Source organism: Sceloporus undulatus, chromosome 2, assembly GCF_019175285.1.
Source record: "Sceloporus undulatus isolate JIND9_A2432 ecotype Alabama chromosome 2, SceUnd_v1.1, whole genome shotgun sequence".
Lineage (NCBI taxonomy): Eukaryota > Metazoa > Chordata > Lepidosauria > Squamata > Phrynosomatidae > Sceloporus > Sceloporus undulatus.
In genome coordinates, this window is record NC_056523.1 from 89,662,723 (window position 1) to 89,680,885 (window position 18,163).

An 18,163-nucleotide genomic window follows, 5' to 3' on the forward strand; every position below is an offset into this window, starting at 1 on the left:
GACTGGTTTCAAGAAGAGACTAATAAAAAGAGTAATTTCCAGGTTATAGGTGGGATTACTCTTTAATCCCTAGGTAAAATCATAGTAGCATACACTTTTCAATACTGTGTCATAATACATCCTGAAATTATCAGCAAGTAACTCAGCATGCCCACTCAGAATCTATAGCATAGGGTATATATTAGTGTCATGGGAAAGGGACAAGTAGGAAATGTCCTTTAACATAATGGATGCAACCATAGCTTTTAATACAACCACAGTTAGTGAAAGCATCAGAGCATGATGTTCATTTGCTGCCCCTGAACTGCTAGACAAAAGCTACGAGAAACATTTGTTCTCTCCACATCTGAGGAATGTTGACATGTTTTTAAAGAAAAGCCATCAGATGCATTAAATCTTGAAGCCTTCTGGCCTATAGTTTAGGCAAATCCTATAATGTTACCAGCTCTCCCCAAAGAAGTCACAACAGCTCATACATTATATTACATTAATGTATGCGTGTATTTAAGGTTGAACTCTGTTTTACATTTGTAGAGAACTGGCAAAATGATTAGGACAATTTAAAGGAGAGTCAAAACTCATTCAAAAGAAGGAAAATTGAGTATTATGTAAAACAATTTCTGAGACTTCCTTTCTTACTACTTTTTTACTTTATTGGGATAAATGCAATTTCTTGTCCCAGGAAGAGCAGACCCATTAAACCAATGGGCACACTTCTGTAAGCTCCATTGATTCCATTGGTCCACTCTAGCTGGGTCTAGCAATTGGACTTAATCCATTATATTTCATAGAATCATAGAGTTGGAAGAGACCACAAGGGCCATCCAGTCCAACCCCCTGCCATGCAGGAACTCTCAATCAAAGCATCCCCAACAAATGGTCATCCAGCCTCTGTTTAAAGACCTCCAGGGAAGGAGACTCCACTACACTCCGAGGGAATGTGTTCCACTGTCAAACAGCCCTTTTGCCAGGAAGTTCCTCCTAATGTTGAGATGCAATCCCTTTTCCTGTAGTTTGAATCCATTGTTCCATGCCCTGTTCTCTTGAGTAGCAGAAAACAAGCTTGCTCCATTCTCAATAAGACATCTCTTCAAATATTTAAACAGGGTATCATAACACCTCTTAACCATCTCTTCTTCAGGCTAAACATACCCAGCTCCCTAAGTCATTCCTCATAGGGCATGGTTTCCAGACCCGTCACCATTTTGGTCACCCTCCTTTGGACATGCTCCAGGTTGTCAACATCCTTTTTGAATTGTGGTGCCCAGAAATGGACATGGTATTCCAGGTGGGACCTGACCAAAGCAGAATATAGTGGCACTATTACTTCCCTTAGACACTATTCAGCGCGCCCGTGTTATACGCGGGTGTGACTTAGATGGCTTTCAGCATATACTGAAAGCCGTGCCAGGAGAAGGCTTGGTGCGCCCTGGAAAGGGTAATGGGGAACTAAGTTCCATGATGGACAGTGACTTTCAAGAGCTTTGACAACAATCGACAGCACTCCTTCTGTAAGCCTGCAAAAAATACGGAAGATCAATGATGTAGACTCAAGTCAATTGACTCACTTAAGTTGGACTCAAGTAACTTCAATGACTTGACTTGGACTTGACATGACAAAAATGACACACTGAGTTGACTTGAGACTTCCAAAAAGCACAATCCACCTCCTTTTTTTCTGTTAAAAGTTGGCTTCCAGACTTGAGAAATTTTCTTGCAAGGACTTGAGACATGACTTGAGACTTGAAGGCAGAGACTCGAGATTTGGGACTTTATTACATGGGAGGCTTCCCGTGAGTAAATCGCCATGAAATCATTAGATATCATAAAAGAAGTGTGATCAGATTTCACATCCCCATACGCTTCTCCTGTGACTAAATAATCATGGAAGCTGCAGGGCTCACTTCTCTCATCAGTAAATTGTCACAGAGCTGCCATTTGGCAATAACAGAAGATCCTGTTATTACCAAATGGTGGCTCCAAGGACGATTTACTGATGGAAGAAGTGAACCCTGATGCATCCATGACGATTTATTCATGTGAGAAGCACATGGGGGCGTGAATCCCAATCATGATTCTTTTACAATTTCTAATGATTTCATAGCGATTTACTCACAAGAAGCCTCCCGTGTGAGGAGTAAAATACTTGCATACATAACTGCTGAAGATTTTAAATAGGGGAGCAAGTATAGAGCCATCAGACATAGAAATCCAGTAACTTCTTGCCTGTGTGGACGAGGCCTTTGGTTCTATGCAAGAATCCTAATGGGATTCAGCATGTCTAGACAGCCAGTTACAGCTGTTTCCTGGCAAGACCTTTGCAGCTGGATGAAGCTCCTTTGCCCTTTTCCCCTTCATGTTCAGTCAGCCAGATCCTAGCCCTGAATATAGATTGATACATTATCCTTACTGAATGTTGCAGTCTGCTGCTGCTGCTATTCAGAAAGATTTATTTATATTGGGAATAGGTTTGCTGTCTTGTTTAATCCTGTAATCTTTTCAAGGGAGAGCTGTAAGTAATAACAGGTATTAAAGAAAAGTGAACAAGAGCAAACCTCACAGTGGCCCATTTCTGATCATTTCATTGTTTGCTTCAAGATATCCAAGATCTCAAATGCTAATCCTCAGTCTCTGTTGGAATCTTCTCCTGATGCTCCCCAGTTTGGGTTCCATTTGTCACTCACTTGTTGGAAAGAAAAGGCTGAGCTTTCTGTTAGTTTTTCTCCAAAGTGATTTCTAGAGTTTTATAATCTAGAGTTTATGAGCTGAAAGTCTTTAAGTGATATAACTCAAGGGCATCATCCCTGGTTCACTCAAAAGTCTTCCTGTTATCTAAATCTAAAAGTCTTAAGGTCCAAAACACACTGAAGAAATAATCCAGTTTGATACAGCTTTAATTGCCCTGGCTCAGTTCTAGAGACTCATGGGAATTGTAGTTTATTGTAGCATCAGAGCTCTCTGACAGTAGGGTAAATGTCTCACAAAACTAAAGTTCTCAGAATTCCCTAGCATTGAGCCAGGACAGTTAAAGTGGCCTCAAACTGGACTATTTCTGCAGTGTGTTTTGGACCTAAGTCTAAAACTCATTTTGACCTACCATTGCTCATCTATTTTTTCCAACTCTAAGTCTTTAAGGATTCCAAACCTATCTCTGCTTGCTTTACAGGCCCTCCAGTGAATGTCAGCTGCAATATTTTTATCAACAGCTTTGGATCTATTGCAGAAACTACAATGGTAAGTAGAAAAGAAAATGTAATATAAAACTTATGTAAGGCATATTGAAATTGAGAGATCTAAACTGAACATGTCATTTACTTTCCTTGTACTACAGAAGGTGGTAGGCTCCCTGTTGCCAGATTCCTTTTTCTTCCCTTCTTGTCATGCATAGAAAATACTGATGCTTAAAGAAAGCATCACAGTTTTCCATTAAAAGCAAAAAAAGATGGTGCTTTCCAACCAACAATGGAAAATTAAACCGATTCCTTAGTTACTCTGGAAACTTTGCATTTGAAATTGGAAGTATTACCATTTGAAAAATCGTAACTTAGAAATTGTACTTTTTTGCACTTTAACTCAGTGAAGTCTATGCTGGCTGGGGGGGTTCAGTGTTCAAATTCCTGCTGAGCCATCAAACACATTGGGCCAGTCACACTCTCTTAGGCTCAGAGGATGGCAATGGCAAACCCCCTCTGAAGAAACATGCCAAGAAAACCCCATGATAGGTGTGCCTTATGGTCGCCATAAGTCAGAAACAACTTGAAGGCACACAACAGTAACAGAGTACAAAAAAGTAACTTTCTAAGCTCATAACATCAGTGCAGTTTACTTGATTAACCCGGGGGGAAAATAGAAAGCTCAAGGTTTCAATGATGGCTACAGGTTTCGGGTTCTCCAGGTGTATTCTAGGCAAACCATATGATTTGTACCATATTTCCTGTTGATTGTGCACAGCGCACTGGTAAGCAAATACAAAATGACATCAGCTTGCTAAAGGGATACAATTGCTCATGTCATTAACCTGTTAGTATCTGTAATGTGGTTTGTACATTGCAGAGGCAAGCACTATAGCAGTTCTAATTCAAAGTTCCAAAGAATTTAAACTGCCTCTCATTTTTTTGCCATGTCAAACGAATAGGCCCTTGAAGTTGAAGGAGCTGTTATTCTTGGAAGAGCTTTGCCCACATTAATGGAGGATGCCAGTTTTACTCATGACAATCGATAGAAAAAATGTTTGTTGAAAATAATCTTTTCAATTTACTGAAATATTAAAAGAGTTATTTTGAGATTAAAATACAATTGTATTTTCATGTTGTTTTGGGTTAGGTTCAGATGGAGGACTATCACTCTGTGCTTTTGTTTTAGCTAGCCGAGTCTGGTGACTGCACACTGTCGTTTTTGGGATTACTTTGAGAATATCGCTGCCCTTGGGAGTGAAATTTACATAGTTATTACAATTCCAGCTTTTATCTAGAAAGATCATTAAAGTGCCAGTACTGGGAATTTTAGTTCACATGTAAGACACTGATGTTGACATTTAAGGCACTAGAGGCAGTCTTTTCAGCACACAAGTCAATGGCAATCATTATGTCAATATGCAAAGATCTAATGAGTTCACAAATACAGTTTGGGGCACAATCCAATGGGAGAATAATAGCAGCTTGAAGGAGTAAAAAGGCCATGAATAAAGGAGAAGCATTATCAGGAGATTAGAGGAACAGGAACTCTAGGATGCAAGTTTGTATTCATCAAAAATTAGTGAGAGTAAGATGGGAAATTAGAAAGATGTCAGAGAAATATGTTCTTATGAGATAATTGCTGGTGATAAGACATGCTTGGTGAAATTTACAAAACATGAGGCAGCAAGGAAAAAAAGAGCATCATCATATAAAAAATAAAAGAAAGAGAAAAAGAATAATTTTGGAATGCACTGTCAAGAGCAAAAATATCCTAAAGGGATAATATTGAAAGATCTTAGTGTCATGCCTTTGGTCGGTGTATGCTGTACATGTATTAATAGACATGTATGATTGTCCAACTGAATTAATCAGAGTGGGTCACTCTGTAGATTAGGGTTGGGGAATGTGTAGCCCTCCAGATGTTGTTGGATTGCAACTCCCATCAGCCCTATCCAGCATAGCAGTGATGAGGGACAATGGGAAGTGCAGTCCAACAACCACACATTCCTCACCCCAACTATAGATGTTGTATTGCAGTTAGTCTCCAGAACATTTCTAGTAAGAGTTCAAAATCAATCATTACCTGCTGCTCACGTCAGTAGTCATAAACCCTTTCTCAGCTGTTTCATTCAGTCCTTTACAAATATAACTATAGCCACTTTTAAAGATGCTAACAAGTTCTTACCTGTCAAATTATAGTCTGAATCCTATTGGTGCTCCCAACTAAATCAGACCCATTAAATCTCATAAGTGTTGATGCAACCATTTAACAGTTGATTGAATGGATCTACTCAGGAATAACTCATAGGATTCAGGCCCATATCTTTCTTTTCATAATTATGTGAATATACCACTTTTGGTTTCACTGCTTGTCAGGTTGTTTCCAGGGCCAATACAAATTCAAGAATGGGCTACTGTGGCCAACTGTGTGCCCTTGGGACCTGCCAGGGACTGCTCAGTCATCCTACAATGCAAAAAAAAAAACCAACCCTAACCGCCAAACCCTAGCAAAACTGTCCACTTCTGGTTTTAAAGAATGCCTACTTTTATGTTAAGTTGTGCAAGGAGAGGGCTGCACTCTAAGGCTCTTCCACACTGCAAAATTATGGCACTATGGCTACACTTTAATTCCCATGGCAACACTCTTTGCATTTGCAGTTTACTTTGGCATACTTAGAATTCTCATCCAGAGAGCTCCAGTGTCCCACCAAGCACAATCCCAGCAGTCTGTAGGATACAGCCATGGTAGTTAAAATGAAATCAAAGTGCTATAATTGCATGGAAAGGCCCCTATTTAGAAGGATGAATTTCTACCCCTAGAGGCTCCTAGAAGAGATCATTTACCCATAAGGAGGAGCTGACAAAGGGTGGTCCATGGCATTTCTAGACATGACAATGGATCACGTAATGTCATCTCAGTTTATGAACCTGGGAAGTCATGGTCCCCTCAACAACACTAAGGGGGGGGGGGCACATGTAATCCTAGGATCATACCTTGTCCACACTTGGTCTAATTATTGTGGGACCAGTGTTCCTCAAGAGTTCCCTCTTTTTATAAGCATCTATTCAGGTGTCTTGTTGAATTATTGATGGGACTGCACTGCCCATTGCTCCCTGATGTACAATAAGCAGGAACACTGTTCTACTGCCTCTTTCTTTCTTTCTTTCTTTCTTTCATTTATTTATTTTATTTTATTTTATTTTTGAGGCCACATTTCAGTTGTAGAACATCCTACTCCAAGAAGTGGCCTCCATGTCTCCTTTACCAGGTGTTGTAAACTTTCAACTGTTTAGGCTGATACTTTGTCTACTCGGGTGAGTCCTTGGTATCTGCTGGGTCTTGATTCCAGGCCCTCCCGAGGATATCAAAAATCATGGATGCTCAAGTCCCATTAAGTACAGTGGTGTAGTGAATTGGTGTCTCATATATAAAATAGCAAAATCAAGGTTTGCTTTTTGGAATTCATACTTCTTAAAATATTTTCAAACTCTGGCTGACTGAATCCTTAGATAAAGAATCAGTGGAAATGGGAAGCCAACTGTATTCCTTTACTGTTTCTATGGTGGTTTTGATTTTATATTTATTATTTTTAATGGAGGGCTATGGAAAATCCCATGATAGGGTCACCATAAGTGGGAAACAACTTGAAGTAATAAAACAACAAATTGAAACGCCATAGCTCCTCACAAAAGCTGGAGCTTACTGTAAGGTAAGATGAAGTTTCGTTAATGCAAAGGTTGGATCGAAATACCTTAAATAAATTTCAAAAGTAACATTATGAAGACCTCTACGCTTATCAATAATGGAGACAAAATATTAGATGACTATTCAACTAGTCAACCCTTCTAAACACTTGAGAAACAGAAACAAGAGCTGCAAATGTGAATTTTTAAATTAAATCTCACTAGCTGGCATTTGGATTCTTCTTTTTAGAATGCCCTTTTGTATCTATGTGATCTATATATAATTTTATCTATTTAAAGAAATTTCATATGCTATCCATCTCACTTCAAAAGGTTAGATCAAATGTAACCTTATAGGAAACTGCAATGCAACCACAGCAGCAAATGAGAGTAAAATAAAGGGTGCAAGAAATCAGAGGCTGCAAGTGTTTTAACTGAAAGTAATTGTTAGGCATCATGTGGATATGAAATTAACTTCTCAAAGAGAAGATAGACTGTTTGGGTGAATAAGTAGGTATCCTATTATGCTTCCAAGCACCAAAAAGTGGCAAGGACATAGAACTTATGGAAGTATGTATGCTGAGGCAGAGGGAGTGTTTGCTTCCCTGCACCACCACCACCAACAAAAAATTTAAATATAAGTATTTGTTGTGATGTACACAAAGAGATGTACATCCAACCAGTCAGAAAGAGGCTTGAAGTAGCCACTCCTACTGAGGATCTGCCTAGAGAGCCAGTGTGGTGCAGTGGTTTCATTTGTGAACTAGCACTCTGGGAGAGCAGAGTTTTAATTCCCACTCAGCTTTGGAACCCCACTGGGTTACCTTGAGGAAGTCACACCCTCCCAGCTTTAGAGGAAGGTAATGCCAAACCCAATATGAACAAATTTGTTGAGATAATAATAATAAGGATTTATTTATAGCCCACCCAATCACAAGGAATCAGGGTGGGTTACAACAATAAAGAAAGTACAAAGCAAATAAACAATAATAAAATAATGAAGCAATTCACAATAGCAATAAATAGCCAAAAAAAATTTCATGACAGGTTCACCTTAAGGGCATCAAAAGTCAGAAATGACTTGAAGGCACCCTACAACAACTGTCATATATGAAGTCTCTGCATTGTTCCAGAGGAGACCCTCTCTGAGGCAGTAGGCACATTAGATGAAGGCAGCATATTCTGATCTAATGAAGCTGCTTCTGCAAGTTGTTGTTTTTTTTTCTTACAAGATTCAGAGATCTTAGAAATAACATTATAATATAAACAAGATATAAACAAGTGAGATATAATTTGAAATGCATACAGTTTTAATTTAGGTGTTAAATTCCATGGTTGTTTTGTTCATATTTCAGGAAGTAAGATTATGTCAGCCCTAAAAAGGAGACAAATGAGGTGGGCAGTAAGAGTGCTATGAGGCAACGCTTTAGAGTAGTTCAGTATTACTGCTCTTTTTCTGGTTTGTTGGCTTTTTGTAAGGAAATGCATGGACAGAGCTGTGATGCTGATTATAAAAAAACAGAGCAATTTAACAGATAGGGGGCCTGTAAAGGGAAGCATAGTGAAAAATGGGTATGAGTTGAAGGTGAAAAAATATGTTCCAGATACTAGGTCTGCTCAGTAGGTACCAACACAGAACTATTCCAAGTACAGTTGGTCCTCCACATTTACTGGGTTGAGAGGCTCAGGGTCCCAGTAAACGTGGACAAACCACAAATAAAAAAAACACTTTTTTTTTACCTGAGAGAATACCTATCTATAAATCTCTAGTTCCTCCAGTGGAATTCTGTGGTCAACCTCTATCTTTACACCATAGAATCACACTGGAGGACCTACAAATGCCTATAGAAGTATTTTCTCTAAGAATTTCTATGTTCTCCATCATAAGTTCCCCTTGTTCATGGGTTCCTCAAAATGATTGAATGCATTACTAAGGATGAAAGCATATGTGCAGACCCACAAGTAAGTGCTCTTGTGGACTGACACACCACATGTCACAATCGTAAAATATGTTCACCTACCAATGTGCTTTTCCCGCTCGTGCATGGACACACACACAAAGAAAAAGAAAAATGTACAGCATGCTAAGAAATAGGTTTATATCCATGAAAGCTCATGCTAAAAATAAAAAGCAGTTGGTCTGAAAGAGCTGTCACATTTCTTTTTCTTTTTCCCCTTCCCCCTCTACCCCAGGGAGTTGTTCATTGACTGTAGATCCCCTTAATGTGTTTACTATTTATGTCATTCAGTTGTTTCTCACTTCTAGTGACCCTAAGACAAACCTATCACAGGGGTTTTCTGAGAGTGACTCTCTCAGGGTCACTTCCATTTACTTCAAAGTGTACATGATTGTATGGTGAGAACATTTGATCGATTAATTTTGTGCTATGCCATAGGGTCACAAAATGCCTATGCCAGAAATGCCTATATGTTAACAAATTTCATTCCCTCCTAGAGTAATAACCAAATAAATGAATTAATTGCCAATTTGCTGCTTTTGGAATTTTAAAGTAAAACTCTCAAGCTTCACTTGAGTAATGCTAACATGATCAGTGAGATGATCACAGGCTTGAAATAACAGAAAGTGCAATCCAATACATACTCTACCCTGAATTCCAAATGAGCTCAGTGGGAGTTACTACCAAGTCACACATGAGTATAAAAGCCAGTGTAGTATAGTGGCTTTAGTGCTGGACTACAATTCTGGAGGCCAGGGTTTGAATCCCTATTGAGCCATGGACATCTACTGAGTGACCTTGGGCAAGTCACACTCTCTCAGCCTCAGAAGAAGGCAAAGGCAAACCCCTGCTGGACAAATCTTGCCAAGAAAGTGCCATGATAGTGTCATCATAAGTCAGAATCGACTCAAAGGCACGCAAGAACAAACATGCACAGGACTGCAGCTCTAGATTCTCTCCCCACCAATGCCAGATGTTGCATTTGAGCCTCTCTCACTCCAGTTGTGCATAGTGGAGAGGAAAATTCAAGTCTGTAGTCTAGGTCACAGTAGGCCAAGTGTAGCCCTACAGAAGTTGTTGGATGCAATTCCTAGCATTCTTCACCACTGCTTAGACTGACTAGAGCTTATGGAAGCTGCCATCCAACTTCTGGAAGAACATATCTTGTCCACCACTAGTACAGGAAGCATAGGCTACCCAAGTGGGAATGGTCCCATTATAATCCATATTGCTCTTTGGAGCTGCAGTATGTGACATCTTATTCCTTCAGTCCTTCACACTTCTGCACACTGCTCAAACCTCCATTTATTCTAGGAGCACTAAGTTCCACCAAGCAGTTTCTTTGCTTTCTAAAACCACTCTTTGCCATTTCATGCAAGGCAGTTCTCTGAGCAGCTCCCACTGGAATCTCTCTCCTACACAGATTTATTTCATGTCTTACATGAAATAAGCACAGGAACAGCTCTGACTTGCCAGCATTCAACTGGTTTGCAGCTGAATAAGCAAAAGAGTCATTTGCTTTCTACCTGTTAGACCAATTACATTGATTTTCACTGACTGCAGCCATCACTGATTTTCACAAACAGTAAAGGGAGGAAATCAATGCATTTGATTCACTCAGGTAGCTACCATCTGCAGATATTCAAGTCCTCTTCCCTCGCCCCCTTCAAATCCTTCCATTTACTTGGCCTCCACCTTTCTTTCCTGACTTCAGACTTGCCTGACTGGTTAGTTTTGCATCAGGCCAGTCACATTATTAGCTGTCTTCAGCTATTCAACAGTTTTCAAAAGACATCTTACCTTGGGGAGGAAGAAATGGGTAATTAACCAGTACATGTGAAGGTGACTTCTTGGAACCTGGCCCTTCTTACAAAAAAGAGAGAATAAAATTTTATCCATGCCTCTAAGACGTGAGCTTTCAAGTTCAAATAGAGGTGAGATGCCAGGGAAAGGGGGAGTTATGTGGTGCCATTAGCTCTGCTGAAAAAGCCTATGGTGAAATGTGGACCAGACATCTTGATTTTTTTGTCAGAAATACTAACTATATACTAATATGATATTGCCTATTTTCAAACTGATTATTATGTATAACCTAGTAATAATAGCATCTGCACAGTGTCTTGCAAATTAATGGAAATATTTTACAAATGTTTTTGCAACACCCTCTGCAATTTTTTTAAGGGCTATTAAGGATTTGAGTATTATGAGTTTGTTTCTTATATGAGAGGTATGCATGAAACCTGATGACAGTAACTGGAGCACCACCTTGAGTGAAAAACACACCATTTCCTGTTTGGTTGTTTTTCAGCATTTCTGGCCACCACTGCTGCTGGTCTATGCACTGTGGAAAGTATAGCTCCTACACCTATAGTGAACTTCTGCTCTGGTCATTGTGTGGACAGAAACACACATGTGGCCAGGTCCTATGGCTAGAAACACAGAGTCAAGAGAGGATGCCACAGAAGCTGATTAGGGTGGGCTACCCTGCTGAGAGTAGATTCAGGACACATCTGCACTACAGTAATAATCCAAGTTGACACCACTTTGACTGCCATGGATTAATGCTATGGAATTCTGGGAATTATAGTTTTGTGAGGCCATGGCAGTTAAAGTGATGTCAACCTGGAATATTTATCCAATGCAGACATAGCCAATGTTAAAGTTCCTACATATGGTCCCAACTACAGAATCCACCCATAGACAACAGCCAGAAGTACTCAGGTGAGAAAGAAGGGAGTTAGTCTATCCTATCTGTAATCATTGCTAACCAAAAGGTCAAGTGGGGTGATGTATTCTTCTTTGGATGTCACTTTTTTAAATTTGATTTTCTTTGGAAATTTTATATATTGCTCCTATGGATCACTCTGACATGGGAGCTTGAGTAGATTACATCTTAAAATGAATATTTAGCATTTTATCAATGGGACTGTGTAAAATCTATGATGGTATTGTGCAAGTAAAGAGTTGGATACCAGATACAGAAAATAGCATTCTCAAAATCTTAACTTTCTTTACGTTTACATTTATAGTTCTTAAGATTATTGGAACAAGCTTGTGCACCTATTGGCATCATCATCATCATCATCATCATCATCATCATCATCATCATTATTTGCACCATCTATGGGTCACCATAAATTGAAAACAACTTGAAGGCACACAAGAACAAATGTATATGGTGTTACACAAAGAAGAGGTAGGGTACTTCCCTATTCCAAGAGATTTACAGTCTGAAATATGAACAACACATGCAGTTTTTTTCAGGCAACAGTCCTGAATTTGTTCATCTCCTCAGAGACCTATTCAGGGGCAGGAGCGGGGGTGGGGGCACAGGCAAGGGCAAGGGCAGGGAATCCACAAAAATGGGAGAGACCAAGTAGTAACCTTTTCTTTCTCCTTTCCCCGCTCCTACTTGGTGCTAAATAGGATAGACTTCTAAAAACTGAAACTCATACTTAACAGGAGACAGTACACATGCTAAATACACAGAAGATTCAAAAGAGTTGTTGGGAAACCTAGCTGACAATCTGGATACCATAATCTGTGCCAGCTGCTGAAAAGTCTGCAAACAGAGACTCATGCAAATTATGTTACAGTAATCCAGCAGAGATGTTATCAAGGTATTTTTTGTGGTAGCCAAGTTCTTCATAAAGACTAACTGCCAGGCAAGCTTATTCTCAAACTATCTGGAGCAAAATGCTCCTGTCCACTCTTTTGTTGCCACCTTGTTCTGTACTTTTGATTTATACCCATGCTACTAGTCTTAAACTACTCCTCTGTTGAGCAATATCAGGGCCACTTTCATAATGAGTTTTATGTTCCTCAAGATGAGATAAAATAGCCCCAAAAATAAAAGCTGGCATTTCTAAGAAGAATTTCTAATGAATTTCATTAAGAAGGAGGAGATCATTGGCATCTGTCTACAGTTTTATATTATTTTGCAATCAGCATACATATAATTACTCCTACACACACCTTCACTTTATTATCACCTTCTCACTCACTGCTTCAGGTCATCCCAAGTAAGAAAAGCACTAAATAAAAACCATAAATCCTAATGCTAACAATTAATTTGGTCAAAGGCAGTGAAATTGGTTTATGACCTGCCATTCCTGCGAGCACATTGAAAATGCAAATGAGGAAAAGAGTCTGAGCTTTTATCGCCTCTTTTTGTTTATCCAAAAAAGCCACCTGCTTCTTTTCTCCTGTGAGGCTAAGGAGGAAAGGGACAGATAGCAGAGGGGAGTCTTTGTGTGTCTCCAGGACAGGCCAAACCAGACCCTTTCTTTGGACAATAGGTGACAGCTTCGGTTTCCTTTGTCTAAAACCATGGTTTTGCTGTACTGCGCCCTGAGTAGGGAGCTATAAGACATGAGGCTATGAACATTATGAAGCAAAAGCTGTTGAAACAAGATTTGTTAAATTACAGGGGAACCCATAAAGTCTGGAGCATTGTTTCATTCTGCAGCTGGACCAAAGGACCTTATAACCAAGTGACTTTTTCATAGCACTATCACCATCTTTCTTTCTTTCTTTCTTTCTTTCTTTCTTTATTCCTCCCCCTCTCAATCTCAGTCAGACTTTCCTGTCCCCTCCCTCTTTCCCTCTCTTGTTTTCATTCCAGCCCCCAGTTCCTAAGCACACTGAAATGGCACCCCAAGTGACACATTTGATAGCGTTATAACAAAGCAAATAATTGTTGGTTACTTTGCTACCATTGTAGTTTTACTGTTAGGGTGGAAAATTAGGTGCTTATTTTCTACCTCAGGTACCAGAATCGTTGGCTAGATTTAGATTGTGGTTTTCTTTGTTCTTTGTTGTAAATGTTTTTTTCTTTGTTGTACATGGATGGGTATTCTTTGATTTGTATGTGATTCATCTGTTTGGTAGGCTGTTCTTTAATAGATAGATGGCTAGATCATATAGTGTAAAAGGCAGAATTCCTTACAAGTTGAAGCATTTATGAAATGTGTGTCTTACATACAATGTAATGAATTGAAAGTAATGTACCTAGACCTTGAAAGTTGATATTTCTCTCTAAGAGCAGTGTATGGGCATATGCATAATGCTACGTATAATAATATATGCCTGTACACTCCTCTTAGGAAGAAACATCAATTTTTCAAGATCTAAGTACAGTGAGCCTGTGTCATACACAGGCACACCTTACTCGGCTTTCAGCATATGCTGAAAGCTGCACTGGGAAAAGGGGCACCATGCCCCATAGGGATAATGGCGCGTGTATGAGCCCCATTCATTTAAATGGGGCTCGAGCAGAGGCGGATCCCCTTTTACGCAGGGGGGGGGGTTCCGGAACGGATCCCCCACGTAAAGGAAGGTGGACTGTACATTGTTTTCATTATTACTACTTATAATAAAGAGCCAGCATGGTGTAATGGTTTGAGCATTGAACTACAACTCTGGAGACAAGGGTTTGAATCCCAGCTCAGACATGTAACCCACTGGGTGACCTTGAACAAAGTCACACACTCTTAGCCTCAGAGGATGACAATGGCAAATCCTCTCTGAAGAAACTTGCAAAGAAAACTTCATGATAGGCTCACCGCCTTAGGGTCACCATAAGTCAGAAATGACCTGAAGGCACACAACAACAAACATATAATAAATAGCTTAAAGGTTAACAGAGAGCCTGCTTCTTTCCCCACATTTATATTGTGAGATTCCAGTACTTAGGAATGCATAAGTGAGGTGTTGATGCAACCTCTGCCTGTTTGGACTTTACCATGATTCTTGAGTTGGAGGCCCTGGTAACCAGGCATTGATAACAGGGGCCTCCAAACAGATATAGATTAGCTGGCAAATGGCAAAGCACCCTTAATTCCTCAGTCTAAAGCAATAGGGGTAGGGAACTATGTCTGTTACCCAAGGGTTGCTGAGAGAATGTGAAATGCAACTATGCAATAGCTTGTATATTTTAAAAGGCACTTTGAAAAGCACCTGAACACTTTTTAAAAGGCAGCTGATTATAATTAAGAAACATGTGGCAATCCTCCTTCCAAGAACCATTTTGCATCCTCCACCCATCAGTAGTATCTCATTGTTGTAACCCCTACCAAATAGTAAACAGAGTTATACTTTGTCCATCCATAAGCACGAATAAATTGTTATCTTAATAGAATAGTTACTATTTTGAACAATATTAGACTGAGGAATTAAGGAAGCTTTGCCATTTGCCAGAATCTCCAAACCAGCATAAACACAGATTGTGTCTGCTGGAGAATCCTGAGGATTGTAGCACCAAACAACTAATTTTCTGATCTCTGTTCTGTTATACACGCTACAAAACTGGCCTGTCATAGAACAGCCTGAAAATGGAGCATGGGGCAGGTGTTGTGGGCTGCTGCTGTTTTCTCTGTGATAAACCCCTTGGCTAAAGAGCTAAAAATAAGGACAGCTTGCTATGAAAGAGCACCAGCAGGGACGCTCACAGACTAAGGGCATGATCCTAGTGGTAGTGAAGACTGAAGATTTTTTTTGCTCATTCTGCCTCAGCTACTCTTTGGTGCCTTTCATGCTGCACTTAGCATTGCCATTTGAGGGCATTTCTTTTGGGTACTCAGCAATAACTTTGCTTTTCTTTCTTTTCTGCAGGATTACAGAGTGAATATTTTCTTGCGGCAGACATGGAATGACCCTCGACTGGCATACCATGAGTATCCAGATGATGCCCTGGATCTGGACCCATCTATGTTAGACTCCATCTGGAAACCAGATTTGTTCTTTGCCAATGAGAAAGGAGCTCACTTTCATGAAATCACAACAGATAACAAACTCCTACGCATCTCCAAAAATGGCAACGTCCTGTACAGCATCAGGTGAGAGAAGAAGAGATAGAATTCATGCACAAGTTTTCAACACAGTGAAAATTCTATGACCAGGGCCCAGTCCCATTAAACAATTATAATGCTGCATTCCACTTTAAGTGCAATGGCAACATCCCATTGAATCTTTGGATTTGTAGTTTGGGTAGGGGCCTTTAGAATTCTGAACCAGAAAGCTACTCTAGTGCCTCTGATCAAACTATAAACCTCAAGATCCCATAGGACAGAACCATGTCAGATAAAGTGGAATAATAGCACTGTAACTATGTAGTGTGAATGAGCTCCTGTTGTTGAAGCAAGACTGAAGCCTTATGGCCCTGTGCAGGGGTGGCCAGTGGTTGCCATGACAAGGATGCAGCGAAACAATTCTTTTATTCCAGATAGCAGAAGAGCTGTCCAAGGTACTGAAGGTCCTTTACAGATTTCATTTCAAGTCTGAAATAAATCCCAGAGTAGATTTACCACACCCCCACCATGGAAACTACTGGCCCTGTGTGACTCATGAAATAGCCAGAAGTTTCAGTTCTAAAGGAAAAGAAGCACAAAATCATGAACACTCATGTTCAATGTTAATGTATGGTGCAAATGAATGCAATAATAGGAAAATGATTAATAATAATAATAATTTTATTTATATTCCCCACCTCTCCCACGGATCGAGGCAGGATTACATCAAGTGAACAGCTCTTACAGTCAAAACGTTCTTCCTAATGTTTAGGTAGTAGTTTTCTTATTTGTGGCCATTCGTTTATGTTCTGGTTTCTGGGGCAACAGAAAATAAGCTTACACCATCCTTTCAGATATTTAAAAATGGCTATCAGATCACCTCTCCGTCTTCTCTGCTGAAAGCTGAACACACCCAGCTCTCTAAGTTATTCCTCATAGGTCTTGGTGTCCAGATCTCTCACCATCTTGGGCACCCTCTTTTGAATCCATTCCAGGTTGTCAATATCCTTCCTGAACTGTGGTGCCCAGACATGGACATAGTATTGCAGATGAAGTCTGACTAAAGCAGAATAGAGTACTATTATCCCTTCCCTCTATCTGGATATTGTACTCCTGTTGATGAAGCCTAGAATTGTTTCAGGTTTTTGGTGTGGTTTTTTTGTTTTGTTGTTTTGTTTTGTTTTGTTTTGCTTTTTTCTTACTGCTGCATCACACTCTTTAACTTGTGGTCTACTAAGACTCCTAGATTCTTTTCATTCCTCCTAAATATTAGAGCTGAATGTTTCTTCCACTACACTATTCATGTAGCACAGTCTTTCCTAACCATCTTTATTCCAAATGTGTTGGACTACATCTCCTATCATTCCCAATCACTATCAGTCATGCTGCCTGGAGATGATGGGAGGTGTATATCTCGAAAAATGCTAAGTTGGAGATTTCGATTGTAGCACTTCAAACACCCCTGATTAGCCATTGTGCAGAATCTGCACAATAAGATCTGATAGGATCCGACAATGTTCCTAAACATCCTATGCAAGACTATTTCATTCAACCTCAAAAATGAGCTGCCATTTTGTGGTTCCTTGATTTTTAAAATTGATTTCTTGAAAGCTATTTGCTTCCCCTTTCCTCTGTTCGAGTGCACATCCTCAGTGATGATGATTTGTTTAAGTGGCAGGGAAGCAGAATATCATTGTTCCTCCTACAGCATACCTAGTGTTCTCTCCCTCATCTCCATTACCATAGATTAAAATAACCCTGTGGTTGACACAGAATCAGTCCCCGCATTAGCAGTAGTAGAAAATATCAAGTAAAGCATATGTGGTCTTCTGTCATCTGAAGAAAGTTAGCTGCTCCAGGCATCAGTTGCAACATACTTTGTATTAATTTGACCCTGAATTGAACTTTTACTGTGGCTCAGAAACATTTTACTGTGGCTCAGACACATAGTCATAGGACTGAAAAGAAGAGAATGTGTCAGTGGCATCCAAATAGTCTATTATGACAAATGAACAGAGTGGTTACACATGTACAAAAGGCTAGGGCCACTGAGCAGTCTTGCATACAAACTATTAAAAAGCACTGAGTCACATTGCTTAGCATTTCTCAGCATAAGCATATTTTTTCTTGTGAGGCTGAAATTTCTAGTGTGACTGATAATCTTGTGAATTTCAAATCACACCATCAATTTTGTCAGCTTTCAGTTGTCGATATGAAAGGATAATGCAGTGGAAGTCAAAAGTCTTGTTTGTGCCTGTATCATCAAGACAGCTAAAAGTGCTAATGGGCAAAGGCAGTTGTTGCACTGGACTTTTGATTGTTCCAGGTTTTTTTTTAAAAAAAAAAAAGAAACATTACTTTCCTAAAATGGAATAGATAGAAGAGAGATTGCTAAACACTGATGGACCATGTGCCTGCAAAGAATCTTAGTAAAAAAAATTAGATTATTCATCAAACATCTGTCTGATCCAGCAAAGCACTTCTTATTTTTTGAAATGTGTATCAAAATGCTGTTCATGTCTACATAGAAGTAAATCCTATTGCATTTAGTGGGACT

General features: G+C 39.6%; 1 protein-coding gene across 2 annotated transcripts in view; it reads left to right on the forward strand.

The window, feature by feature from the left end:
- GLRA1 (glycine receptor alpha 1) overlaps positions 1–18,163 on the forward strand; it is a 99,517-nt gene that overhangs the window by 61,207 nt on the left and 20,147 nt on the right. For both annotated transcript variants that reach the window (XM_042452530.1, XM_042452531.1), the window contains exons 3-4: positions 3,167–3,234; positions 15,431–15,654. In XM_042452530.1, coding sequence (XP_042308464.1) covers positions 3,167–3,234; positions 15,431–15,654 — 292 coding nt within the window. The remainder of the gene's footprint in view (positions 1–3,166; positions 3,235–15,430; positions 15,655–18,163) is intronic.